The sequence below is a fragment of the Larimichthys crocea genome, chromosome III (genome assembly GCF_000972845.2).
Source record: "Larimichthys crocea isolate SSNF chromosome III, L_crocea_2.0, whole genome shotgun sequence".
Lineage (NCBI taxonomy): Eukaryota > Metazoa > Chordata > Actinopteri > Sciaenidae > Larimichthys > Larimichthys crocea.
Window position 1 is genome coordinate 4839458 of NC_040013.1, and position 26842 is coordinate 4866299.

The 26842-nt window shown below is 39.7% G+C and overlaps 2 protein-coding genes and 4 long non-coding RNA genes across 9 annotated transcripts; 3 read left to right on the top strand and 3 right to left on the bottom strand.

The window, feature by feature from the left end:
• Positions 1 to 2125: 2125 nt before the first annotated feature.
• LOC109141179 (uncharacterized) lies at positions 2126 to 5275 on the top strand. 2 transcript variants are annotated; one of them, XR_003462318.1, is made up of 4 exons: positions 2126 to 2181; positions 4456 to 4537; positions 4679 to 4853; positions 4947 to 5275. It is a non-coding gene; the product is annotated as an uncharacterized LOC109141179 (long non-coding RNA). The 2 variants fall into 2 exon arrangements; XR_002042673.2 differs by lacking the exon at positions 2126 to 2181 and adding an exon at positions 4223 to 4318.
• Positions 5276 to 6653: 1378 nt separating this feature from the next.
• On the bottom strand, positions 6654 to 7639 carry LOC113745679 (uncharacterized). Its single transcript, XR_003462319.1, has 3 exons — positions 7497 to 7639; positions 6984 to 7011; positions 6654 to 6880 (listed from the first exon to the last, which is right to left on the bottom strand). It is a non-coding gene; the product is annotated as an uncharacterized LOC113745679 (long non-coding RNA).
• A 544-nt stretch (positions 7640 to 8183) lies between these two features.
• On the top strand, positions 8184 to 9575 carry LOC109141180 (uncharacterized). Its single transcript, XR_002042675.2, has 3 exons — positions 8184 to 8292; positions 9028 to 9156; positions 9250 to 9575. It is a non-coding gene; the product is annotated as an uncharacterized LOC109141180 (long non-coding RNA).
• A 1046-nt stretch (positions 9576 to 10621) lies between these two features.
• Positions 10622 to 11963, top strand: LOC104931143 (uncharacterized). Its single transcript, XR_002042971.2, has 4 exons — positions 10622 to 10754; positions 10855 to 10936; positions 11083 to 11188; positions 11584 to 11963. It is a non-coding gene; the product is annotated as an uncharacterized LOC104931143 (long non-coding RNA).
• A 5-nt stretch (positions 11964 to 11968) lies between these two features.
• Positions 11969 to 15691, bottom strand: LOC109142381 (uncharacterized). 3 transcript variants are annotated; one of them, XM_027278204.1, is made up of 5 exons: positions 15602 to 15691; positions 14244 to 14563; positions 13864 to 14030; positions 12622 to 13769; positions 11969 to 12435 (listed from the first exon to the last, which is right to left on the bottom strand). In XM_027278204.1, exons 2-5 carry the CDS (start codon positions 14518 to 14520, stop codon positions 12063 to 12065), a joined length of 1965 nt encoding a protein of 654 aa, XP_027134005.1. In that variant the 5' UTR covers positions 14521 to 14563; positions 15602 to 15691; the 3' UTR covers positions 11969 to 12062. The 3 variants fall into 3 exon arrangements, with proteins under 3 accessions (XP_027134005.1, XP_027134004.1, XP_019131534.2); XM_027278203.1 differs by having other exon boundaries at positions 14244 to 14586; positions 15602 to 15646; XM_019275989.2 differs by lacking the exon at positions 15602 to 15691 and adding an exon at positions 15056 to 15157 and having other exon boundaries at positions 14244 to 14586.
• Positions 15692 to 18666: 2975 nt separating this feature from the next.
• On the bottom strand, positions 18667 to 26466 carry gda (guanine deaminase). Its single transcript, XM_027278358.1, has 14 exons — positions 26212 to 26466; positions 25613 to 25701; positions 25194 to 25365; positions 24836 to 24923; positions 22964 to 23069; positions 22451 to 22478; positions 22238 to 22345; positions 21824 to 21931; positions 21403 to 21500; positions 21004 to 21071; positions 20651 to 20797; positions 20082 to 20200; positions 19978 to 20005; positions 18667 to 19881 (listed from the first exon to the last, which is right to left on the bottom strand). Exons 1-14 carry the CDS (start codon positions 26338 to 26340, stop codon positions 19805 to 19807), a joined length of 1365 nt encoding a protein of 454 aa, XP_027134159.1. The 5' UTR covers positions 26341 to 26466; the 3' UTR covers positions 18667 to 19804.
• Positions 26467 to 26842: the final 376 nt, after the last annotated feature.

Here is a 26842-nt window from a genome sequence, read left to right on the forward strand (position 1 = left end):
TATGGTCCCAATGGATTATTCCCCCTTTTATTTCATAGTGTACATCTTGAAATGAAAAAATGGCCTGGTTATTGTCAGCATAATACAATTCACCTTCATACTCAGTAACATTCAAATTACATTTTATTTAAACGCCTTGAGTCAACCGTGTTGCCGTGCTTACTTATAACATTGTAAAAATAAGTCAAGGGAACATTGACATAACATGGCGAGACGTTGTCTTTTAGGAAATACATAAATATTTAATTCAATTATTTTATGGTCTATGGTTGTTTTGGTTTTTACACATTACCTCCACTAGAGGTCAGGAGTGGTCAGCTGTGCACCATGTAAACAATTAGTAACAAATATTTCAGTACATGGATATGTTTATGTTTTTATTAAGAGTAAGATCTGTGTTCTCAACATCTTCAGTTTTTACAGCATAATATAAACACACATTTTTGTTCATTATCTATTTACAAGACAACACAGAGTGCACAATGATGATCGCCTCAGCCGCACCCTGTGGTTAATGTGATCAGTCGAGCTTTGCAGGAAACCCACCGTGAGAAACAGAGCTCAACATGCAGACAGGCCGGAAGTGATGCAAGGTGTCCGTGCACAGCCATGTTAAACATGTTGTTTCATTAGCTCACACTAATTAAGTCTTAAGCCACAGGACAAACATACAACAACTACTGGTGTGAAAAACAAAAGGGAATGTTGCAGAGTTTAGAAAAACGGAGAGACAGAAATCTGGGGATTATATAAAACGTCCACCTCAAGTTAAAATTTCACAAAGTGAATATACAGAGAATAATAAGACTACATAAAGAGATGTATATATATATATATAACAACAACAACAACAACAACAACAACAACATATAATAATAAGTAAGTAATGAGTATAAACTTGTTTATTTCTAACCCTTCTCCTGTAATTATTATATTATTATTCTTTTTATATTAAGTGTATAGTTTCCTATAAATTGCACAAATTCACATATATACATACATACACTCCCATATGCATGTATGTATCTATCCAAATGTACCGATACATAGCTATAGTTATAGTTATAGTTCTGTATTCAACAAGTATATACCATTGTGTCTGTAAACCAGTCACTGTCTTTCATTGTCTTGGTATTTGTTCTTTTGTGCAATGACAATAATCTAAATGAATCTAAGTAATAAGAAGTAAAATATATATAAGTTACACCATAAAGCCAACGGTTTATATATTGTTTATATGACATATTTATGTCATGCCATTTACTCCTCAGAGGTAAATATAAATACTAAATATTAACTTATTACTTTTAACTTACCTGACAGCTTTGGTAAGTTTGTTTGCACACAAAATATATGAAGAGCTAATAAAATATGATGTTTTGTTATAAAACTATGCAAAAGCAAAATAGCTCTTTTCCTGTGCCTCATTTTCCAGTGTCCAGGTTTGTAATTATTAACACACAGACATGAGACTGATATTGATCCTTTTATCTCATTCTGGGAAGCAAAGCAAATAAGTGCTTGTATGTTGTTATCCTGTCTGCTGATGACTTTATCGGTTAAAATACTAACACAGTCCTGTGGTGCCTTCAAGTGGATTCATGTTCGTGTGAATGTGTTGCTGTTTTAATACATAACTGAAATGTCGTATCAAGAAGCAGAAGAAGAAGAGGAAGAAGATGAGGGGAATAGATAGTACTTCCATTTAAATGTTTAAATCATAGCTTGTTCAAGGATGTGCATTACAAGTGGTGGAAATCCAGAGCTGCTAAAAGTTTAGTAGGTGGAAGCAAACACTATGTTTGTGTTGATTTGTCCTGTACACGTGACATCTATTGACGTCTGTCAGTCCTGGGAGAGGGATCCCTCCTCTGTGGCTCTTCCTGAGGTTTCTTCCACCTTTTTTTTTTCTGTTAAAAGTTTTTCCTCACTCAAACCGAGGGTCTAAGGACAGAGGGTGTCACTCCCTGTACAGATTGTAAAGCCCTCCAAGGCAAAATGTACTTTGTGACTTTGGGCTATACAAATAAATCTGATTTGATTTGAGAACAAACATCTTCCCTTATTTAATTCCAAAGGTCCCTGCAGACCCACACTGTTTAAAAGACAGTCCCAAATCCAATACACTTTGTCCTCTCACCTACACACATTACAAAGTGGACAAGCTTGACCACCACGATGGTGAGTATGAAAATTTCTGAGTGTTTTGAGTTTGAGTTTTCATGCTTTTTTGTCAAAAGCATTCTGGGATACATATCTAGATTCAGTAGATTGATGTCAAATATTAACTCTATGATGTTTGTTTCCATTTTCCTATGAAGAAATATTTGGCTCTGGCTTTGCTGTTATGTGCTTTGGCGTCACTGTCAAATGCGGCCTGCTACCGTAAAGAAATGAAACCAGGTAAAAGAAAAGAACAACGATGCACACACAGACATACAGAATATGTGTAGTATATAACACAAGTTTACTTCAACTGTTCAAACAACACATGATGCCACATTATAACTGCACTGAAACATATTTACCATTTTGTCTTTCCAGTTTTTTTTGTTGTGACCGATCCCATAGATAACGCGACTCATATCATAGATAATGCGACCGTTTCCATAAATACGACCCATTGTCAGGACGATATGGACAAAACATGGCATCCTGTAGGATCTCAATGGAGGAACAGTCGATGTTATGATTGTGATTGCAGTGAATGTTGCTCTGCGTAAGTACACAGATCAAAATATTTTTTATTTAAAATGTGAATCAGATTTATTTGTATTTACATATTCTTCTGTTACCTGTGTGTTTATTGTAGGTATTCAACCCCCATACATTTCCCTGATGACTGTGTGTCAGTATTTGACCCGAAGGCATGTGAATACATAGTGCACAAGAAGGATGACCCATCTGTGCTCTGTCCAATTTATGGTGCAGTAGGAAAATGATTATGGTCTGAAACTCTGAAGCATTTTCTTTTCTTCTTTTTTTTGGTTGTTGTTGAACTGGGAAGAAAGAGAGGATCCCTCACTGGCTTCCCACAATAACACCGCCTGTTTTATTAGAGAAAACATGACGAAGTAAGAAGCACAGCTGCTAGAAATTGGAAATGAAATACTGCGACAAATTAACTTTCAAATAAATAAAAAAATCATACATTTGTTTCTCGTCTTTGCATCACTTTGTTTGCATATGAAAGAAGAATCTCTGGTATAAAACACTGTAAAATGTTACAGGGGCACTAAACATGAAAACCAATTACTTGGCATGAGAAGTCCGAACACTGTGTAATGTTTCCTGTGGCTCTATAGGAAGCTCTTGAGGCAAAGCAAACTGGAGTTGTGGGGTTCAAGAGACGTGGACATTTAGGAGGCAGAGGTGATCTAACAAAAGACACTACTGAGCTGCATTATTTCACTGTTTTTGTCATTTGAAACTCTTTAATCATCTCTTGTGGGTCCCCCATCTTTATGAAAGTGCAACACTAAATTGCTAGAGTACTCCTTTACCACAATTAGAAAACTGACATGTCTTTGTGGTTGTACACTAATTGAACCACAGGTAACACAGAAAGATCGAATTGAACTTAATGTAATAGTCATGTTGTTGTTGTCTAAAGTCAGTTAGCACTACAGTGATGAACCTCAAACAAAAGCTTGAATATCATCGTGGTCTCATGATGAACAATAATACAAAATAAAGCCATGTAAGGCTGTGGAGATCTGGACATGTTAATGAAACAAATCTAAGAGTCTACAACTACTCTAGAAGGAGAAGAGGAAGAGGGGAATAGTTAGTGCTTTCATTTAAAACAATGTTTTTTATGTGTCAGGTTTTGATTATACTTTGTTCATAGATATGCGTAACGAGCAGTGAGCTGCTTAAAACTCAGTCTGTGTTTTAAAATACAATTTAGTTCAGCACACACTGATCTGAATTGTCTTTATTTTAATGAGAAAGGAAATAAAAGTTTTACTTCAGGACTAAAATAAGCCGAGAAAAGATGTCAAAATATGTTTTACTCCAAAAAGAATTAGTACAAATTCTTAAGAAAGTAGACAGAACTCAAAGAAACGTGAGTCAAATTTTAAAATGGTTCTCAACTATTTAAAAAAAAAGAGTCATGTTTGACTGTTTTTTCTGTGAAGACAAATAAAACCTCCGTTAGTAAACTGACCCACCCCGATCCTCCCTTTATTTAATTCCAAAGGTCCCTGCAGACAAACACACTATAAAACACACTGACCTTCCATAAAATACCTTAATATATTTTGTCCTCTCACCTACACACATTACAAAGTGGACACGTTTGACTGCCACGATGGTGAGTATGAAAATCTCTGAGTGTTTTGACAGGATAAAGTAGTAGTCATATAAAGTTTTGACTCATTTTATGGCATTGACCTCAAGATTTATACCAAATATTAACTCTATGATGTTTGTTTCCATTTTCCTATGAAGAAATATTTGGCTCTGGCTTTGCTGTTATGTGCTTTGGCGTCACTGTCAAATGCGTACTGCTACGTTAAAGAAAATAAACCAGGTAAAAGAAAAGAACAACGATGCACACACAGACATACAGAATATGTGTAGTATATAACACAAGTTTACTTCAACGGTTCAAACAACACATGATGCCACATTATAACTGCGCTGAAACATATTTACCATTTTGTCTTTCCAGTTTTAGTTGCTGTGACCGATCCCATAGATAACACGACTCATATCATAAATAATGCGACCCTTTCCATAAATACGACCCATTGTCAGGACGATATGGACAAAACATGGCATGCTGTAGGATCTAAATGGAGGAACAGTCGATGTTATGATTGTGATTGCAGTGGATGTTGCACTGCGTAAGTACACAGATCAAAATATTTTTGATTTAAAATGTGAATCAGATTTATTTGTATTTACATATTCTTCTGTTACCTGTGTGTTTTTTGTAGGTTTTCAACCCCCAGAGGCTTCCCTGACGACTGTGTGTCAGTATTTGACCCGAAGGCATGTGAATACATAGTGCACAAGAAGGATGACCCATCTGTGCTCTGTCCAATTTTTTCTGCAGTAGGAAAATGATTATGGTCTGAAACTCTGAAGCATTTTCTTTTCTTTCTTTTTTTGGTTGTTGTTGAACTGGGAAAAAAGAGACGATCCCTCACTGGCTTCCCACAATAACACCGCCTGTTTTAGAAGCACAGCTGCTAGAAATTGGAAATTAAATACTGCGACAGTTAACTTTCAAATAAATAAATAAATAAATCACACATTTCTTCCTCGTCTTTGCATCACTTTGTTTGCATATGAAAGAAGAATCTCTGGTATAAAACACAAACAATGTTACAGGGGCACTAAACATGAAAAACCAATTACTTGGCATGAGAAGTCCGAACACTGTGTAATGTCTCCTGTGGCTCTATAGGAAGCTCTATAGGATAACGTAAATAAATAATAAGTGTTTCTTAGACAGCGAGCAAGGCAGTACACCCTATATAAAGGCGCCATTTTGGGATCATTGGGTTGTTGCGGTATGATGTGGAGGGTGCTGTTAAACACGGACCAATAAAAGATCCGTCTGACACTCTACAATCCTGCCTTGGTGTTCTTTTGGCTGTATGCACCAGCCGTAATTGTGGTCCACCTAACATATACACATAACTTTTTCACTTTCTATATCATAAAACATAATTATACTATTTCTTTTGATGGTGTAATAAAGTGTTTTGGCAACACTTGAGGTGAAACTATGCAGAGAGTCTGCCTTGCTTCCACCTGTTCCCAGTCCAAGTCTCACTTTGTGTTTCAAGACTTTGCGGACATTCAACACTCCACTACACAACCTGGGAAAATAGAGAGAGAGAGGTGACTAATACCATAAAACAATCATCAATCTCATTATGTATTATATTTCATCATTCAGGACTGTTTTCATCACATAGAAGAAATTGAATCTTTGCTATGTTACACTGTATTGCTGTAACATTATGTAACGTTTCTACCATAAGATAAATCGTTTTGACACTACTCTTGGTGGACTACCATGAGATTTTCAAGACTGAAGAAGGGCAGAGGTAATGCAGGCATTAAGCAACGCTGGTATGGTTACCAGAACCAGAGACGGGTTACACTGTTATCCATTAACTGTATTTTGTCTTTTGCTCTGCATTGTGTATTTTGAGGTACGTGACTGCAGTTTGTAATTTTTCCATCTTGCAGTTGTGACTTGCTACAAACGCCAAATATGAGGAGTTCTTGTGAAAACTCTTCAGGGTGAGAAACAATTAGACTTTAGTTCCTTGTAAACAAGTTGAAAGTTTTCGATCAACTCAGACACAGTGGAGGAACTGTTCTTTTAATTATTCTTTGTCAGACTCTGAACCACCTTTAAGCTAGTATTCTCTGTGCGCCATTCTTCACAATCATGCTCTTACATATTGAAGCTGCTTCTATTGTCTTCTTAACCTTGTTGTATTCATATTCTCAGAATTCTGAAATATGAGAGACTTCCGAAATGTTGGAATTGGGACAGTGAGACAAAGAGGCTCCTGTCTGTCTGAAAAGATCCAACTCTTCATCACTGAGGTAGCAGCCAATACTTGTCTGCAATACTTGTTTTCTTCCGCTTGTCAGCATTCAACTATTGAAAGTGTGTTTGCATGTATTTATTTCAATTGTTCAAAAACCCCACAGGTCCAAACACTGAACATTCTCTATGGCGACAGTCCCAAGGACTCCTCGGGGACTTAGCCTGGTTCGGTTGTCACGGTGAGCTCACCTGAATGTGCAGGTTGTTATTCTTAGCGATTGCTCCCAGCTGTCCAAGCAAGGCCCCTGTGCAGGATGGAGCGAAGCGGGGGGTCACCACGGGCTTCACGAGAGGGTACTACACCCCCCCCACAAAAAACAAAAAACAAAACAAGGATTAAGGGTCTTTAAAAAATGCAGAGCTACATCCTTGTACTGGTTATCGTTTTGTGGAATCTTACCTTTTTGTTCAGGAGCTCTGAAATGAACCTTTGGATGACAAAACAATGGTTGTTATTCAATTGGGGCATGCACATTTACAAATTTGAAAGTTTTACAGCTAAAACTTGTGGTTGTAAATGTAGTTTTATAAAAGAAAACAGAGGATTTAGAGGCAGTTATCACTTCAGAGTCAGGTGTACATTCTCCGTGGTGGGAAAGTATCAAATATAAAAGAGAACTTAAACGTCAAGGTATTTCAGTGAATAAGAAAAACAATATCTTTGAATGCACAGACAAGAGTTATGCTGACAAAAATTAACTGTTGCATATATCTGTTGTTATCTATTACATATTCTTATCAGATATTACTAAATTTAGTGTAACTAAACCTGTTGCCTCTGGGACTTTTTCCTGACTGAAAAATCCCCAGCGCGATTGACTTCAATGTCATTTCATTAAATCACTTTGGCTGGAGCCTGACACATCCCTCTCAACACATTCATATCCAGTATTATTAAACAGCTGATACCCACCGACAGGTTTCCTCTTGAGACTCCTGATTGGTCTCTTTGTAATGTTTCACAGAATTGTTCCTGTCCATACACACCTTGCCCACCAAGGCACGCTGTCCAAAGTCATCTGCAAGAAGAAAATCAGGAGTCACGAGAACATGAACACACTACAACCCCTTAAGTTATTTTACAGATTAATCTCTTGTTCTTTCCAAAAACAAACTGCATATACTTCAGCTATGTGTGAAGGTTTATCAGCAAAGTATAGCTTACTTTCAAAGTGTGTTAATATTAATATTTTAGTTTTGAACATGAAAAAACAACGCAATGCATTTCACATCGTTTAGTCTTGCTGTACAACAGAGAAGAGAAGAGAAGGAGCAGTGTGGTGCCAATAGAGATTTAGTGGGACACCCACGGACGTGTTGTCCCCTCTCCTCCAGTTGGGGCCAACCAGGGACCGGCAATCGCACACCTGTATTTACCTAGGGGTAACACTACACACACACATGCACCTGGGCGAAACGGGGACAGCCGTAACACTCCTCTTTAGGAAGCTGGCTGAAGACGACTGGAGCAGCTGAGTGCCAAGAAGCTGGGACCAGTCTGTGCACCAACAAGGGAGAGCCAAGTTTAAACCAGGGCCGCTCCCCAACAGTTTTTGGACCAATGAGATAGGCACACATATTGCTTTGTGTAAATTCTAATAAATACTTGTACTAAGGAATAATTCGGCTCTAAAATTCCTCTCTGCAAATCAACGAGTGCGCAAACACCTACACACATTACAAAGTGGACACGGTTGACCGCCACGATGGTGAGTATGAACATTTGAGTTTTGACAGGATAAAGTAGTAGTCATATAAAGTTTTGACTCATTTTTTTTAAATCATGGACCTCAAGATATCAAGCCGGACTCAAAGCAGGACTCAGACGCAGAGGTGTCAGTGAGCTGATTTTATTTTGAAATAACAAAACCCTCTTAACAGAGTGATGCTACGGCAGGCTAAGAAAAACAGGCCTAAACTAAGGAAAACAAAAATTAGGAAAAAACTCTAACTTGGTTTATGAAACAATTATCACTCAAAAAAAATCACTCACAATGAGGAAAATCAAAAGGCTGCAAAACATTAACTGAAATCTCTCCAAGGGAGGCTGAAAAAACAACAAAACTAGCACTATAAAACAAAAGGCTAGACTAAGAAAATTACAACAACAACAAAAAAAACACTATCGAGGAAGAAACAAAAACACACAAGCAAAACCGCTATGGCTATGGCAGAACTAGTAAAAGGCTTAGGTGAACAATCCAAGGACGAAACACTTTGGCACAGGACAAAGGGAGACGCAGACAAGATATACACAGGGTAATGGGGAACAGGTGGAAACCATCAGACTGGTGACACATGAGGAAGGGCAAGTGACCTAAAACGAGAGGGCAGGTAAATATCAAAATAAAACAGGAAGTGACGAGACAGAACAAAAACCCAACTTGACCTCACTTGATGTCAAATATTAACTCTATGATGTTTGTTTCCATTTTCCTATGAAGAAATATTTGGCTCTGGCTTTGCTGTTATGTGCTTCACTGTCAAATGCGGCCTGCTACTTGGCATGCTGTAGGATCTCAATGGAGGAACAGTCGATGTGAGGATTGTGGTTGCAGTGGATGTTGCACTGCGTAAGTACACAGATCAAAATATTTTTGGTTTAAAATGTGAATCAGATTTATTTCTATTTACATATTCTTCTGTTACCTGTGTGTTTTTTGTAGGTATTCAATCCCCAAAAGCTTCCCTGACTGCTGTGTGTCAGTATTTGACCCGAAGGCATGTGAATACATAGTGCACATGAAGGATTACCCATCTGTGCTCTGTCCAATTTTTTCTGCAGTAGGAAAATGATTATGGTCTGAAACTCTGAAGCATTTTCTTTTCTTTCTTTTTTTGGTTGTTGTTGAACTGGGAAGAAAGAGAGGATCCCTCACTGGCTTCCCACAATAACACCGCCTGTTTTATTAGAGAAAACATGACGAAGCAAGAAGCACAGCTGCTAGAAATTGGAAATGAAATACTGCAACAAATTAACTTTCAAATAAATAAAAAAATCATACATTTGTTTCTCGTCTTTGCATCACTTTGTTTGCATATGAAAGAAGAATCTCTGGTATAAAACACAAACAATGTTACAGGGGCACTAAACATTAAAAACCAATTACTTGGCATGAGAAGTCCGAACACTGTAAAATGTCTCCTGTGGCTCTATAGGAAGCTCTTGAGGCAAAGCAAACTGGAGTTGTGGGGTTCAAGAGACGTGGACATTTAGGAGGCAGAGGTGATCTAACAAAAGACACTACTGAGCTTCATTATTTCACTGTTTTTGTCATTTGAAACTCTTTAATCATCTCTTGTGGGTCCCCCATCTTTATGAAAGTGCAATACTAAATAGCTGGAGTACTCCTTTACCACAATTAGAAAACTGACATGTCTTTGTGGTTGTACACCAATTGAACCACAGGTAACACAGAAAGATCGAATTGAACTTAATGTAATAGTCATGTTGTTGTTGTCTAAAGTCCGTTAGCACTACAGTGATGAACCTCAAACAAAAGCTTGAATATCATCGTGGTCTCATGATGAACAATAATACAAAATAAAGCCATGTAAGGCTGTGGAGATCTGGACATTTTAATGAAACAAATCTAAGAGTCTACAACTACTCTAGAAGGAGAAGAGGAAGAGGGGAATAGTTAGTGCTTTCATTTAAAACAATGTTTTTTATGTGTCAGGTTTTGATTATACTTTGTTCATAGATATGCGAAACGAGCAGTGAGCTGCTTAAAACTCAGTCTGTGTTTTAAAATACAATTTAGTTCAGCACACACTGATCTGAATTGTCTTTATTTTAATGAGAAAGGAAATAAAAGTGCCACTTCAGGACTAAAATAAGCCGAGAAAAGATGTCAAAATATGTTTTACTCCAAAAAGAATTAGTACAAATTCTTAAGAAAGCAGACAGAAGTCAAAGAAACGTGAGTCAAATTTTAAAATGATTCTCAACTATTTAAAAAAAAGAGTCATGTTTGACTGTTTTTTCTATGAAGACAAATAAAACCTCCGTTAGTAAACTGACCCACCCCGATCCTCCCTTTATTTAATTCCAAAGGTCCCTGCAGACAAACACACTATAAAACACACTGACCTTCCATAAAATACCTTAATATATTTTGTCCTCTCACCTACACACATTACAAAGTGGACACGTTTGACCGCCACGATGGTGAGTATGAAAATTTCTCATTGACTAATTTTTTGGCATTGACCTCAAGATTGATATCAAATATTAACTCTATGATGTTTGTTTCCATTTTCCTATGAAGAAATATTTGGCTCTGGCTTTGCTGTTATGTGCTTTGGCGTCACTGTCAAATGCAGACTGCTACTCTGTAGAAGTTAAACCAAGTAAAAGAAAAGAACAACGATGCACACACACAAACATACAGAATATGTGTAATACATAATTCAACAATTCAAACAACACATGATGCCACATTATGACTGCGCTGAAAAATATTTACCATTTTGTGATTTTGTGTTTCCACCCATAGATGCCACCCATTGTATGGACAAAATGGACAATCAATGGCATCCTGTAGGATCTCAATGGAGAAACAGTCGATGTTATGAATGTGACTGCAGTCACTGTTGCTCTCTGTAAGTACACAGATCAAAATATTTTTGATTTAGTTGGTGTATTTTTATTCTTTTCAGGTTTTTTGGTAGACCAGATAGTCTGGCCTTTTTGTTTGTTCTTTTGTTGCTCCCAGAGAAGGTTGAGCTAGGCCCATTTTTTGTTCTTTGGTTATTTTGTTTGGCACAACCCCCACAGTTCTTGCTCCCCCCACATGTTTCAAAACCTACATTTGTTGTTCACCTTTTCCTTTAAAAATGGAAAATAAATATCTTTTTGACTGCCTCTTGTCTTCCCTGAGTTCTTTCGTTGTTGGTTGTCAGCGTTATTGTTTCTGCTTATAAAAGGAAACGTAACAAATGGGAATTTAAATTTATTTGTATTTACACGTTCTGTCTATTGTGTTTTCAATTCCCAGACCCCCTGACGAATGTACGCGAAATGCTGCGACCTATTGTGGCTGGGGATTGCACATTGCCCTTTCAATATTCATCTTCCTTCTGTTCAGTCCATATTAGCCGAAATGAAGACACTGAAAACAAACAAAAACTGTCTACAGATGCATTTCTTATAATTTCTTATGTGAATTATACAGGACAAATTCATTTTACCATTACGGCGGAAAGACACGATTTATCAAAAGGGTTATTAAAACAGAATAAACAGAAGATACCGTTTGCAATTCATTTAAGGCGCTTTAGTTTTGGCATGAGTAGTGATGTATTAAAGATGAACTTCAGTTACAAATGTTACAAATGTTGTACAGTCGTAGTTAATAAAAATAATGCAACTGTAAAAGTGTCTTGTGTTTTTATGTTTTATTTGAATCCTTTAAAGTATCATTTATCCTGTGTCTGAAGTGTGAGGCTCCTGTACTGGATGCTGCCCATCTCTTCACTACAACCAGACAACTTGGACTTTACTGAACGCCTCACAGTCCAACCAGTCAAGCTGACTGATCTGCCAGCAGTAACTCACATCTACACACTTGAGTCTCTTGCTTTGTAGCATTAGACTTTTCACCGTCGTCATCTTAACATCCGTCCGCTGCAGGTCAATGTGTCGTATCCGTCCGAGTGGAGGGAGAGGTGAGTCTGTGGGATCATCCACTCTGCGCAGCACATCCTGTAAAACGCCGTTCAGAGGGCACGGCAGGGAGACCAGTGAGAGCTTCTCCAGTGATGGAGAACCAGTCAGGAGACACTTGAGCACCCTCCTCAGGGACATCCAGGACATGACAGGCTTCATTTGGCTGTGCTCGTAGGAGAATCTTGAGACAGATTGGAGACACAGAGAAGTAAAATGAAAACACACCAGTGCACTGCACTTATTTTAGAAGAAAACCCATGACTACATGTACAGTTTGTATCAGCAACAAACAGTAAATCAGATCCTTTCAAATAAGGGTCACTGAGTTCCTGCTGTCCTATCTAGTGGACCTCAAAATTAGCCTTACTTGAGAGTGAGAGAGCAGAGGTGAGGCAGCTGTGGAAGATCCCGATCATCCTGCTGATCCTCCTCGCCTTCCTCTTCCTGTGGCGTGGTGGGGGGCTCGGCAGAGATGAGCAGCTCTCTGAGTCTCGGACAGGTCTTCATGACGTCCAGAAGTGGAGTGTGAGGGCTGGTTTTCACCCCCTCCATGATGAGAGAGAGCAAGGACGAGCCTGCGACTTGCAAGGCAGGAAGAAGATCCACCAGAGGGCCCGAGTAGTTTACTGAGAGGCTTCGCAGCCGGCCTGACCACGTCTGGAGGCCGGCAGCTAACAGCGACCCCTGGCTTCTTCCTCTGGCATCTTCATAATCATCAGCGTTCACAGATATGGAGTAGATGTTCGGACATAAATGACTTACACTGTCCAGAGAGTCACATGTCAAGCCCTTGACGTCCTTCAGGCGCAGGACCAGACATTCGTCATCTGACTGTGACAAAACTCTCCGTCTCCTTTTTTCCTCAGCTTGATCCTGAGAGCAACTCGGACCTTCCTCACTCTCACTACCATGCTCTGCCCAAAAAATCCTCTCCTCATCCTCGTCTGCTGCTGCTCTTTCTCTCTTGCCCATGCTGTGCCGGCGCCGCCACTCGCCCCACATCTCCCCCAGCCTGGGAACTCCTTCCCTGTCAGTGAACTCCTCTGTCTGGTCGAACTCTCTGTGCTGGATGAGACAGCAGGCCTGTGCAAGGCCCTCCATGGCCACTCTCTCCAGGCAGGGCAGGGAGAGGAGGAGGAAGGCAGCTGTCGCAACAGAGTCTCCCTCATATTCCCCAAACCCAATATCCAGAGCCAGCAGACTGCTGAGAGGGAGAGAGCAAGAAGGGGAAGATTGGGAAGCAGAGCGAAAGGGTGACGTAGAAGGGCAGCCAGGGGACGAGAAGGAAGCCACACCTGCAAGAGGAAGGAGTGCAGCGGGGGAAAGTAAATGACAGCGAGACACGTCCAGATGGCGCAGCAAAAGACAGCGATGGGCAATGGTCCTGATTACACATCTGTCACAAGGTGTACCAGACAACGAGAGGGAGCGCAGGGCAGGTAGACTGCACAGAGTTTCAGAGAGGACCTTTGAAGGTAGCTGCTGGGCTCCAGATAGGTCCAAACTCCACAGACCCTGAGACAAAAAAAAAAGAGGACATACAGCATAAAAGCAGCACATATTTCTGCACGTTCAGTATGAAATATGAGGAGACAGGTCTCTGTCTGACCTGGCACCGTGCAGCAATGTGGGGACAGAGAGCTGAGGTGACCAGAGCAGGACACTTTTCCAGAGACAGGCCACGGAGTTGGGGGACCAGCAGGAGGTGGAGGGCCGCCCGGGACAACTGCTTTCTGCTGCACAGCAACCACGTCAGCTCCTCGACCAGATCACCTGCTGCAGACGTGGAAATCACTCGATCATAAGATGAAGTCACATGGAAAAGTACACGAGGAAGTAGAAAAACATCTAGACCGTGACTCACCCCGCGTGAGAATAAATGCTTTAATTCTTTTTATAGGCAGACTTTTATTTCATCTTATATCTCATGTTATCTGCAAAAGAAGCCCCAAAACACGTGAACCATGTCTAATGTTTAAACAAACTCACGCAGTAAGTTGAAAGGCCCCATGATGTATCGGAAGAAGTAATGATCCAGGTAGTTGTCAGTATAATCCTTCACCCACACCTCCCTCATGTTGTCGGCGAGGCTCAGCAGACACAGCCTCGTCAACGAAAGGACAGAGCCGTCTTCATCCATCTTCTCGCAGCTCCCCATCCACTCCATACTCTTCATCCTCCTACGCCCGGGCCGAGCTTTCGCCCCACCACGACTGCCACCACCACTGCCACCATCACGCTCGCCCCAAGCCCGAAACAGAGGCATGGCTGCTTTTGGTGTTGAGGTGGTAAGAGGAGGCTTCTCTCTGCTGCCAGAGGGAAACGACTGACACTATGTAAAGGAAAGAAAAATGACATTTATCTTTCAGATTTTCTTCCACAATTGCAAATTCATAAAGTGAAAGGGTAAAATATGCAACCAGGGATAAATAAATATTTTGTGACTTATGTGCTGTTGCGAGATCTTGTCATCCTCATTTAAATAATGTCATAAAAGGTCAATGATCACAGACAAATTGTACCTGGGAAGAGAAAGGAGCTCCTATAAATATTATCTCTGATCCTGTCAGAGAGATCAGATATAAACATGGCACTTACTGTTTTTATGGCTTTATAATTTAAGATTTAACATAAACTGTGCAGTCCCACTTTTATACAAACTATTTATAACTTATTACTCTGTCCATATCAAGTTTATTCAGCTGTGCAGGGAGTGACAGACCATAAAAAAGATGCAGATAAACACACATAAATGTACATTTCCAGTAAAGAAGTAGAACCTCTGCTGCAGTGAGACCCACCTGTCAGATCAGTTGGATCTTTTATGTCCAAAGAGCAGAGAGTGTGAAAGCAAAGAAAGTGTGTGTCAGTCTACCACACAATCAGGAAGTGTTGAAAAAGCTTCATGAGAGTCTGAGCCCTGTGTTTAATCTCTCAGGCACAACTTCCTCTCAAAGCCTGTGCAGCCTGTTGCCAACAAATCTCAGCCTTGAACCTCCAGCTGTGGTCTGTCTCAATAATAAATGAAGCACATATGACTAGTCCATACTTATTGGCAATTTAGTTGCTGGAGTGGCAGTGCAACAGCCTCCACTACACATGTTTTCCTTAAAGATCATGCACAGGGCACAAAAGACCCAAAATGCTGAATTCAAAGCTATGTTCAAAGCCGACATGCAGTTGAAAAAGTGTTTCACATACATGTTAACGGGTTGTGTACTGATCCATTAACACACATTGTTTCGTTTTAGGCAATGTGCATATAAAAAAACCCAGCAAAAAATGCCTCTGTGGTTTTCTAAAATGGTTCCCAAAAATAAAAGACAAATACATAATAATGAACTCACCTGGACTGGTGTCAGGCCACGCTTTGGTTTTATGTTTAAGTCAAAACAAAAACTAAAAAATAACAGACTTGGTTACCAGGGGGAAATGTATTATTTCATACATAATGAGGACATAATCTCACCAGTTTCACCATTTGGAGACTTCTGTGCCAACATGCAATCACTCAAAAAATTATAAATTATAACTAAATATAAATTGTAAATATATGAGTCTTGCAACTCCTTGTAGGCCTGATTTAAAATAGAAATAAGTGAGCTGGACCTACTAAAACTTCACATATACATTACAATATACATTTTTTAGCAATATTTACAGTTACACAGAGGGAGGGGGAAACACACTATATCTACAAATGAAATAGTATTTTTAAAATACAACAGATTAAACCAAACAGAGTTTGATGAAGATGAAAGCAGGTGGACGAGAAAGAAATGAGCAAACTTGTTAGAGACCTTCTCATTTTAACATTTGTTTTACTGGCTGCAGGTTTGAGGGTTTTTAGGCCATTAATCATCATCATCATTATCATCAGTCTGTCTCTTAGGAGTGCTGGCTGAAGTGGTGCTAGACTGCAGATTGCAGATTATAAATCAGCTCCAAAAAAATCTGAATTTCCATATGATGCCATAAGTGGTACGCCTTAAACTATGTGCATTCAAATTAAGTGAGAAAATATGTTTTTTTTTATTCTAATTTGGGCAACTGACTTTAAAATATACAAGCAAGGTGTGTGTCATAAAAATCAGGGTTACGCAGCTATTTAGATGTTTTAGCTTATACGATGTTTGTTCCTATTTGTTACATGTCTTGAGGGCATTTCCCTTTATTGCTGTTTTACTGAGACTGGCAGGGTAAGGTAAAGTTCAGGTTAATGTATGAATAGAGGGATTCCAGGGACAGGTCAGAGAGGTGACATCTAGATTGGGGACATACTGGCTACTCATTAGGGGATATGTTAAAGAAAACTGTTTAGATGGTTATATGCACAGTGTCTGTTAACAATTTACAAGGTTTAAGACAGCCCATCTTTAGAAAAATGTATAAGAACCAACTGTCAGAGCTCCTCAGGGAGCCTTTTTCTCTGTAACCCCTTTAGTGTGTTGCACTGTGAAACGCTCCTTCTTGTACAAGAACAATAAATTCAACTTAAACTTTGATGTTTTGAATCCGATCCTCCTTATTTAAGGGTTTTTCTTTAAAATTCCCGTAACAGTGTGAGACCTTTTATCTTCAAGCACTGGCAGCATAGACGTTGACAGTGTCTCTCTCTAGTGGTTGTGATTGGTAGCATGACTTCTCCTCGGTGTACATGCTGAGCTGGAGCAGAGGCCTTGCTGTCAGTAGGACATGACATTACCCATCTCCCTTTCTCAGCTGTCTGGCCCAGATGGTGAGGACCAGCTATTAAAGAAGCTGTTAAAGGGCTGGAAGGGTCTTGATCATTGATCGCTGACTGCTTGTTGAAGCATCATTGTGTAACTTTTCTACCATAAAATAACAGATTTAAAATAATTTCTGTTCTCACACTATGTAACTTTGTACTGCAGGTAAGATCACCTGTGAGAAATACGTAACGCTTCACTGATTATGGTGAAACTGGATCATATTTTATGGAGAAAACGATGTCTGATGTCCTCCAGTTGCCCCGCATCATCTCTCTGCGATTTACAGGGTTTCCCGATGGACAGTGAAGTAAACTGCTGATTACTGCAGCTGCTGTCAGTTAACGTTAACTCGGTTTGTTAGCCGGGCTGCCTGGACTGTGAGCTCAGAGCACCGGGGGAGTTTTAGTGTTTGTTTTAGAGAGGCAGGGCTGGCCCTAGGCATTTAGTAGCCCTAAGCAAGATTTCGTTTGTGGCCCTAAAAAACTCCACCACACCACTCATGACTGAATGAACACACTCACACAACAGAGATGGACAAATCATGCATCATCACATATCTTGTTGTATTTGAGTGTTGGCAAGTAGCTACAAAACATGATGTGAAGAGTCAATGATGGAGAGAACTGTTCAAAGATCGTGCAGGATCATTTTGTCCAGAAAACAAAGAAACTACTACAAGACAAGTTATTAAAAATGCCAACACAGGCAGCTCATGTTTACAGCCAAATGACGATGTTAACCAGAGGACCTTTCTGATCAATAAGAGCGAGGATCAATACCAAAACATGGTGATGATTTGCACACAGGACAATTCAACATACATAGTATTTTCATGAAGGAGGAGCTTTGAGGCTTCCATTTTATTTGGCTTCAGATTTGTCATGTACACTTATGTTATAATATAATAAAAATTTCAGCGTTGAGGGACAATCAGGCTATCTTCATGATTTTATTGAGTCCTTATTGATCATTATAAAGTTTCAGGGCTTTCCTGTAACCATAGTAACTCCAGAGGGGGAGTAGAGATGTGATGCTGCTGCTGGAAGAACCACAGAATGAAGCTGTTTTGTCAGACGTGTTCTCAAAAAATGGTTGGTGTTACATCTTGCAGATTGTGACAGATGTATAATGTGACCCAAAAAAATCTGACTCCCCTCCTGTTTCCCTCTCTGTTTGTACATAAGTTGCAGATGGTTGGTGTTCCTTATTGTACAGACACACAGACCTTGTTTTCAAAAGCCAGTGCATATACAGTAACCACACAAAGCTATACAGAATATACATAAACCCATAACATTTCATTACCCGCCTGTCATAACACACCTAGGCTATCACTCGCGCAATGCATGCACGTTCACGCAATGCAACACCGGCCCTGGTGAAAGCAGGAGGTGTGCGGGTGAATGCTAACAGGCAGAGGAGCCAGTGTTGTGCTAGAACCGGAGCTGGGCAAGCGGGGAAATGTAACTAGGCTCAGCAGCTTGTATGGACATAAAGACAGAGGAACCAAGAAAATGAGAATGTGACTGCTGGACAAGATCTTCTAACATTAGCTGGCTGCTATGTCCTGTGTTGCTGCACTTTTTGTTCTGTGATCATAATAAATACACTCTGAAATTGGGGGGCACTAAATTAACTAAATGTAATATCTCTTTAAATAACTGCACATCAGTTCAAAACAGATTTAGTAGTATTCTTTATTTCAAGCTCCCATAATGTGACACGTAGATAAAGTGATATGTTGTGATAGAACTGCCTATAGTTTAGTAAAAATACTTAAATACTAATTCTAATTTATCAAGACAAACACATATTCAGCAATGAGTCCATTTACTTTCCCTTCATTTCCCAGCATTTATAAGACAGTTTCTAAGAGTAATAATATAAATACATTTTATATATTTGGGTCAATATTAAAATCAACATATTTTACCACATATTACGGCATCAGGTTCAGTACAGTTTCACTTTCCACCAATCAGGATGTGGATTTTGAGGCTGTTAGTACTACAAAATGTTAAAATACATTGAAAAAAAAAATCTTATTTCATTACAGAGAACAGTTTCGTTGTTGGAATGCTGAACTTTTAAGTTTGTTTTTCACCACACTGTGTCAAACTGAAACCAAATCAAGAGAATACTGTAAAACAATATAATATAGTCATACTTTTGTCATTTAAAACACCTGAGTGGAGTGTACAGTGTAAAAAGTGAATGACTTATGGTTATAACTCAAGTCGATACGATCATAAAGTGTTTTCTTGCATCCACAAGCATGAAAATTTGATTGTCGAGCTGTACTCTGAGCACCGGACAGCTTCACGTCACCAGCACAAAGTCCTACGTAAACATGTACTTCATGGACAATTGCACAGTTTAAATAGCTCGAGGCAACTCAATGTGATATCAACGTGCAGTGGAAAACAGCTACCGTCACCAGTAGTGTTAGTTAAGGTGGATTTAAGTAAGTTGTTATAACTAAACATAAAAAGTGGCTTGCATGAATGTGCATGAATAAGTCTTAGTATCCTTATTCACTGTTTTGAAGCCCAGTAATCGCCCTTTAAGACTTCAGCAACAGGCTGACCACATGACCCTCACTGAGTCATATCACGTCACATATACGTCCTCTGGATTTTACAGTAAAATGTTTATGGTGATAATAACTAATTTCCGGCGTGTTTGTCTTTATCATTCTTGTGCTGCACATATTGTATATCTCGGATGTGTATTTCATTCGTTAAAGTCCTCTTCAAGTTGAATGTTAGAGTGGTTTGTGCCATGAGACGAGTGAAGGTGTGTGGAGGACAGAAGCTTTTACTCTGCCGTTGCGTCTGTGAATGGTACCACCTTCCTCCCGGCTACAAACACCTGGACTATGTTGCGATCGTCACCTGTCGAAGAGGAAGTAGTAACAGGGATGAACATGAAGTAGATGGTCACATTAAAACACGAAATGTTCAGACAGATACACTGAAACTGACACTCACCCAAATTCAAGAACTTTTCCAAGAGTATCTGTAAATAAAGTGATGATCAATTAGTGTGAGGAAATGTTCGGCTAAATCTGCGCGAATAGATTAAGACTACCAACCTTTGGTTCTTCGCTCTGGATCAGGTCAATGGGTCCACCAGGAGCAGCTACATTCACCCTGAGGGCGTCGAAGTCTTTGCCGACTTCAAAGTTCCCTGTTTGGTCATCCAGGGATAAGGCTGCAGACAAAACACATCATAAAAGAAGCTGTTGTGTTCTCTAACCTCCAGTGAAATTGCAATCAGTCACCATTAAAAAGATCTTCCCACAGCTACTAGTGTACTGAATCAGGCATTTCTGCTGCAGCACTCTGCAATGCGGAGTGACGTCGAGTGGGCAAAGGCACTTCAGCAAGAAAGATGAGTGTTTATTGAGGACTCTATTCATCCATGGTGAGAGAAAAGAGTCCAAGATGTCTTATTCTGAAAGGTCATTAATCTAGATTAACAGCCAAGCTTCAAAAAACCTTTCAGCATAAGACATCTTGGACATCTTGACCTCCTGTGCACTGGCTCAACTGGTCATTGATGAATTCTTGACAGCAGATGAGTGTTGTGGAGACTAACAGAGAGGCAGAACGCGTCATGTTTTAAGTGCAACTCCTCCACAATGCTACCTCTGTTTCTTACCTTGGCTGCCACCCAGCGTGGCCAGTCTGAACACCTCCTCAAAGGTGAGTGTGTCGTGTTCTGGGTCCTGAATAGTCAAGACTTTGGATGACTCAAGAGCTCTTCTCATGGCGTCCAGTATAGAAGCCGAGTAGCCACCCGCCACGTCTGACATCGCACCACAAATACAGACAGGATGGGTAAACATTTAAACCAGTAAAATCCAAACAAACGAGTAGTCAAATGACTGAACCACATAACTTTTTCAGTTTCCAGATCATAAAACATAATTATACTATTTATTTTAATGGTGTAATAAAGTGTTTTGGCAACACTTGAGGTGAAACTATGCAGAGAGTCTGCTTTGCTCCCACCTGTTCCCAGTCCAAGTCTCACTTTGTGTTTCAAGACTTTGCGAACATTCAACACTCCACTACACAACCTGGGAAAATAGAGAGAGAGAGGTGACTAATACCATAAAACAATCAATCATCAATCTCATTATGTATTATATTTCATCATTCAGGACTGACTCTCTATGTTACACTGTATTGCTGTGACATTATGTAACGTTTCTACCATAAGATAAATCGTTTTGACACTACTCTTGGTGGACTACCATGAGATTTTCAAGACTGAAGAAGGGCAGAGGTAATGCAGGCATTAAGCGACGCTGGTATGGTTACCAGAACCGGAGACGGGTTACACTGTTATCCGTCTTCTTAACCTTATTGTATTCATATTCTCAGAATTCTGAAATATGAGAGACTTACGAAATGTTGGAATTGGGACAGTGAGACAAAGAGGCTCCTGTCTGTCTGAAAAGATCCAACTCTTCATCACTGAGGTGGCAGCCATGGGCCATCACTGTCTGTGAATCATCACAAATAATATCAACCATGTTAGGCTTCTTTTTTTTTAAATCAGCATTCATATTTTTCTACAAAATGTCAAGATTATTACAGTAAACTAAAATTAAATTAAAAACCAAAACTAAGTGTGAAAAACATTTCGAACAACAAACACGAGAAGGTGTTGATGCATGCAGCAAAATGTCGTGTTTGCATTAAATACATACTCAAGTATTCTGCACCCTTAATTTGACAAATACCAAATTATAATTTAAAATATGTAAATCAAACGAAACCGCAAACACACTCCGGATACAAACTAACTGCGTGACTGTGTCCTCACCTTGTCAGTAAGCAGGTTGTATTTGTGATAGACGTCTGTGTAAGACTCTGATTCAGGAAACAGCTCCTTCACCAGCTTCACCTCCTCAACATTTTCACTGATATGACTCTGGAAACAAACACACACACTGTTACCTCAAGGCAGATCTGGGGTGCTACCTTTGACAAGAGGCTGTAGCTTCTAGAGAGAGTAAGAGCCTGAGGCGTGGAAGTGAAGTGAAGTTAATCCCAAATGCTATTCTGCAATACTTGTTTTCTTCCGCTTGTCAGCATTCCACTATTGAAAGTGTGTTTGCATGTATTTATTTCAATTGTTCAAAAACCCCACAGGTCCAAACACTGAACATTCTCTATGGCGACAGTCCCAAGGACTCCTCGGGGACTTAGCCTGGTTCGGTTGTCACGGTGAGCTCACCTGAATGTGCAGGTTGTTATTCTTAGCGATTGCTCCCAGCTGTCCTAGCAAGGCCCCTGTGCAGGATGGAGCGAAGCGGGGGGTCACCACGGGCTTCACGAGAGGGTACTACACCCCCCCCCCACAAAAAACAAAAAACAAAACAAGGATTAAGGGTCTTTAAAAAATGCAGAGCTACATCCTTGTACTGGTTATCGTTTTGTGGAATCTTACCTTTTTGTTCAGGAGCTCTGAAATGAACCTTTGGATGACAAAACAATGGTTGTTATTCAATTGGGGCATGCACATTTACAAATTTGAAAGTTTTACAGCTAAAACTTGTGGTTGTAAATGTAGTTTTATAAAAGAAAACAGAGGATCAAGAGGCAGTTATCACTTCAGAGTCAGGTGTACATTCTCCGTGGTGGGAAAGTATCAAATATAAAAGAGAACTTAAACGTCAAGGTATTTCAGTGAATAAGAAAAACAATATCTTTGAATGCACAGACAAGATTTATGCTGACAAAAAATAACTGTTGCATATATCTGTTGTTATCTATTACATATTCTTATCAGATTTTACTAAATTTAGTGTAACTAAACCTGTTGCCTCTGGGACTTTTTCCTGACTGAAAAATCCCCAGCGCGATTGACTTCAATGTCATTTCATTAAATCACTTTGGCTGGAGCCTGACACATCCCTCTCAACACATTCATATCCAGTATTATTAAACAGCTGATACCCACCGACAGGTTTCCTCTTGAGACTCCTGATTGGTCTCTTTGTAATGTTTCACAGAATTGTTCCTGTCCATACACACCTTGCCCACCAAGGCACGCTGTCCAAAGTCATCTGCAAGAAGAAAATCAGGAGTCACGAGAACATGAACACACTACAACCCCTTAAGTTATTTTACAGATTCATCTCTCGTTCTTTCCAAAAACAAACTGCATATACTTCAGCTATGTGTGAAGGTTTATCAGCAAAGTATATCTTACTTTCAAAGTGTGTTAATATTGTTAATATTTTAGTTTTGAACATGAAAATACAACGCAATGCACTTCACATCGTTTAGTCTTGCTGTACAACAGAGAAGAGAAGAGAAGAGAAGGAGCACTGTGGTGCCAAAAAGTTTTTGATTTATTTATTTAAATGATTTTACAGTCAGCTAGAGTTGACAGTGACACTGGGATGCTAATTTGACCGAGGCGTTGAGTAAATCAGACTTATTCTTTGTCTTTTTAAAATTTAAAGGTGCTCCAAACTCATAGTAAATAGTACTTATAGTAAACCAACACAGGCACAGGGGATTTCACTTATTTGAGTTGATTACAGCACGCCTCAGGACTGTGGGGGAGCAGCGTGATTTGCCTACTGGAACAAATTACACCTTCATCAATGTGGCTGTAAGTGAGGATTTGAATGCAGGACTTTTCCTTGTAGCGGGGTATTTCCACCGTGTGCAGAGAATCTAAATACCTTTTTCACCACTGTATAGTACTATGGTTCTGCTTCAACCAGTATAGTGTTACAGATATTGTACATGATGAGCCATGGAGGACTGTAAGAGAGCTTTGTGCTACTGTGACCAAACATATCCAGTCAAATCAGGCATCAAATGTTCACCACGGGACCTTGAACTTTGGACCTTATAAGATTCCTGCCTGAGAAAATATAGCATATAGGACTGTGTGTGCATATATATCTATATATCTGTATATAAATACATACATATATAAATGACATATATATATAAATGCATACATATATATAAATACATATATATAATCAAAACACACACAAGAAGAAATGAAGCATGATTTTAGAGTAATAGAGTTGGAAATAGTCGTGTGTGTGTGTGTGTGTGTGTGTGACAGTTTTCTACAAAATGGAACAGCTGCTCAGAACAGGACAAAGGTAAAGGATCAACGACCCTGATAACGCAAAACAACTGCAAAGCTGCCAAAGCCACTGCTCAATTCAATATGGTTGAATCATTATACATTTATGTGAGTGTGAGAGAGAGAGTGTGTTTGTGTGTTTGTGTTTGTGTGTGTGTGTGTCATACAACATGACAACAAAATGATAAGGAAAAGGCATAAAGGTGAAAAAATAGGTGTGTTTCTCAGAATACGAAGCGAAGCAGGACCATTCTGTCGTTTATTTGAGTCATTTTAACTGTAATGAAAGTTACAAATACTGAACTCATTAAGGTCTCCCAGTGAATTCTTCACAGGCACAAAAAGCCTGAAGCTATGTTAGACAAAACACACATCACGTCCCTCTTCATGCATCTATTACTATAATTAGGGTCAGAGCGTTTAGTCACCTCCAAACGGGTTTGACCAGCGATGATTACATAGGTCAACTGTCTCAAAACCCACAGGTCACCTGCTGATCTAAGATGACAGTGGACTGATTGTGTTACACTATTATGGCCTATAACATGGAACAGTGCCAGCATTTAAACAGGACACACTTCAGTTTCTTACATCCTGGGCCATAGTCCATATTACAGATAGAAAACACTTAAAGGGGCCAATGCTTAAAAATAAAAAAGAGATATAGGTCAAAGTGTGTGTGTGTGTGTGTGTGTGTTTGAGTGTAGGATATCTTACTTGCAATCTGGCCCAACAGGAGAGAGGCATCTGTATGTATCGTAGCAAAGTAACATGCGGTTGTTGTTCCGTTTCTCAGGGTCCTTTTCTGCAAAGCACAGGTGTTAAGTTACAGGATTTAGACAATAATGAGGCAAATAAGCCACCCTTCACACACAGGCTGTGTGACAATAGAGGAGCATTCAGTTAGGGGGAGGAAGGGGTACTCTAAGAATGGCCCACAAAGCTGTGGATGCAGGAAGCAGCAGATAAAAAAACAACTACTAGAATTTTGTGCTGCACCTTGCATGAAAACAAATCAAACTTGTTATACTTGCAGTACTTGTGTCACATCGCCCATGATGGTCAGCCAACTCACCACTACTTTAGTGTACACCCTGTTGGCAAACTCTAAGTCCTTGAATCGTGACTCCACAGGAAAGGTGTAGGTATTGAGCCACTGCAGTAAGGGCATGTCCAGAGCTGTGCCAGCGTAGCTGTACTGCGATGCATGGATGTGGGTGTCCACGAGTCCTGGCATGAAGAACTCACTGCGATGTAGCAAGCAAGTAAACGGTTATAGTATATACAGTATTGTTTTTATGACCCATGCAAAGATGCATGCATACGTTTTACATTAAGCAGTTAATGCAAAGAAGAGTCTGTGTTCATATCCGCTAACCTGTGTCTTCAAATACAGCGTTAGTCTCTGACTTACTGTAGTCATTTAATATCTAGCCCTGTAACACTATTGCCAAATTCAATATAGTCAGTAACTCATTTACATATTTGACTTACTGTTGTGCCAGTTGGGTGATTTCAGACAGATTGAATTCAAAGGTCTGAGACAGTCTGTCTTGTTCCGTGCCTTTCCCAATGAAAGCAATCTAATGGCAGAATGGAAATTAGTTAAGAACAGCAAACATGACTACTTAAAGAGCCCCAATAAAGGGTCAGATCATAAAGAAGCAATGTGTAACTAATGCAGTTACACAAAGGTTTATTTCAGATCCATTTATCTGGTTTTAAAAAGGCTTCTTCGGACTGTCATGAAGGATTGTGTGTGTGTGTGTGTGTGTGTGTGTGTGAGAGCTTAGTGTGGAACAAATCATAAAAGTTGCTGCGCAGTAGTTAACTGTAGGAGACAATCAAGGTATTGTGTAACAGGTTTACGCCTTATTACACAATTATTTAAGCTTTTTGTGCAGAGTTTAGGAGTAGGTACAATCTACTATCTTGAAATACTTTTTATTAATTCATAGATAACAGCCAAACGCTTATGTTGGCGCATAAACCCGCGGTTTAGTTTTAAGAATACATCAATAATAATAATAATAATACAAGTATTTTAAATACATCTTAGACCAGATATTGTTTTAGATATTTTAGAATCAAACCTTTCCCTCTGTATCCACTCCGAGGAGCGCATCTTCCAGGATCTGCACCGCTGTCTGCTGGGTCGAGTGGATAAATGTTCCCCTGTAGACGTGCGCAATTTCGGTGTTGGTTCTGTTAAACTTCGCCATCCCCTCAATGTGTCAGTCGGTGTAGACCAGTGAGATACCTCCAGCAACAGCAGCGCACCGGGGTTTTGTCCTCGGAGACCCACCAGGACGCACAGCTCCACCTGACCGAAGATCTGCAACCAATGAGAAGATAGGGTGTTGTCACAGGGTTCCCAAGAGAGAGTCAGCTACAGATGACGTTTTCTTCTTGGGAAGTTGCATGTTCATATATAGGGTGGAGTACTTACTATACACTTTTGAACTGTGACCAAAAAAAATCTATTTTAAGGATTTAAATAGGGTTTTGAATCATTTTGGAGGATCTTGGGTTGCTTTATGTAAATGAGAAGGTTCAAGGGGTCTTTTGTGCAGAGCCATGAAGGACTGTAAGAGAGCTTTGTGCTACTGTGACCAAACATATCCAGTCAAATCAGGCATAAAATAATATAAAATAATATCATTTGTGCGCTTCTAGCTGTCATTGAGGTGGCTGTAGTGGTCAATGAGAGGGTTCTATGGGTTC

Bases quoted from the DNA above. Each gene is read 5' to 3' on its own strand.
- LOC109142381 (XM_027278204.1), bottom strand. From the start codon at position 14,520: ATGCCTCTGTTTCGGGCTTGGGGCGAGCGTGATGGTGGCAGTGGTGGT. The intron at 14,031-14,243 runs GTGAGTTTGTTT...CCACGTCTGCAG, and splicing joins GGGGCCTTTCAACTTACTGC to CAGGTGATCTGGTCGAGGAG. The intron at 12,436-12,621 runs GTAAGGCTAATT...ATCTGTCTCAAG, and splicing joins CTCTGCTCTCTCACTCTCAA to ATTCTCCTACGAGCACAGCC.
- gda (XM_027278358.1), bottom strand. From the start codon at position 26,340: ATGGCGAAGTTTAACAGAACCAACACCGAAATTGCGCACGTCTACAGG. The intron at 22,479-22,963 runs GTGGGTATCAGC...TGTCATCCAAAG, and splicing joins TCTCAAGAGGAAACCTGTCG to GTTCATTTCAGAGCTCCTGA. The intron at 21,932-22,237 runs GTGAGCTCACCG...GTTTGTTTCCAG, and splicing joins ATAACAACCTGCACATTCAG to AGTCATATCAGTGAAAATGT.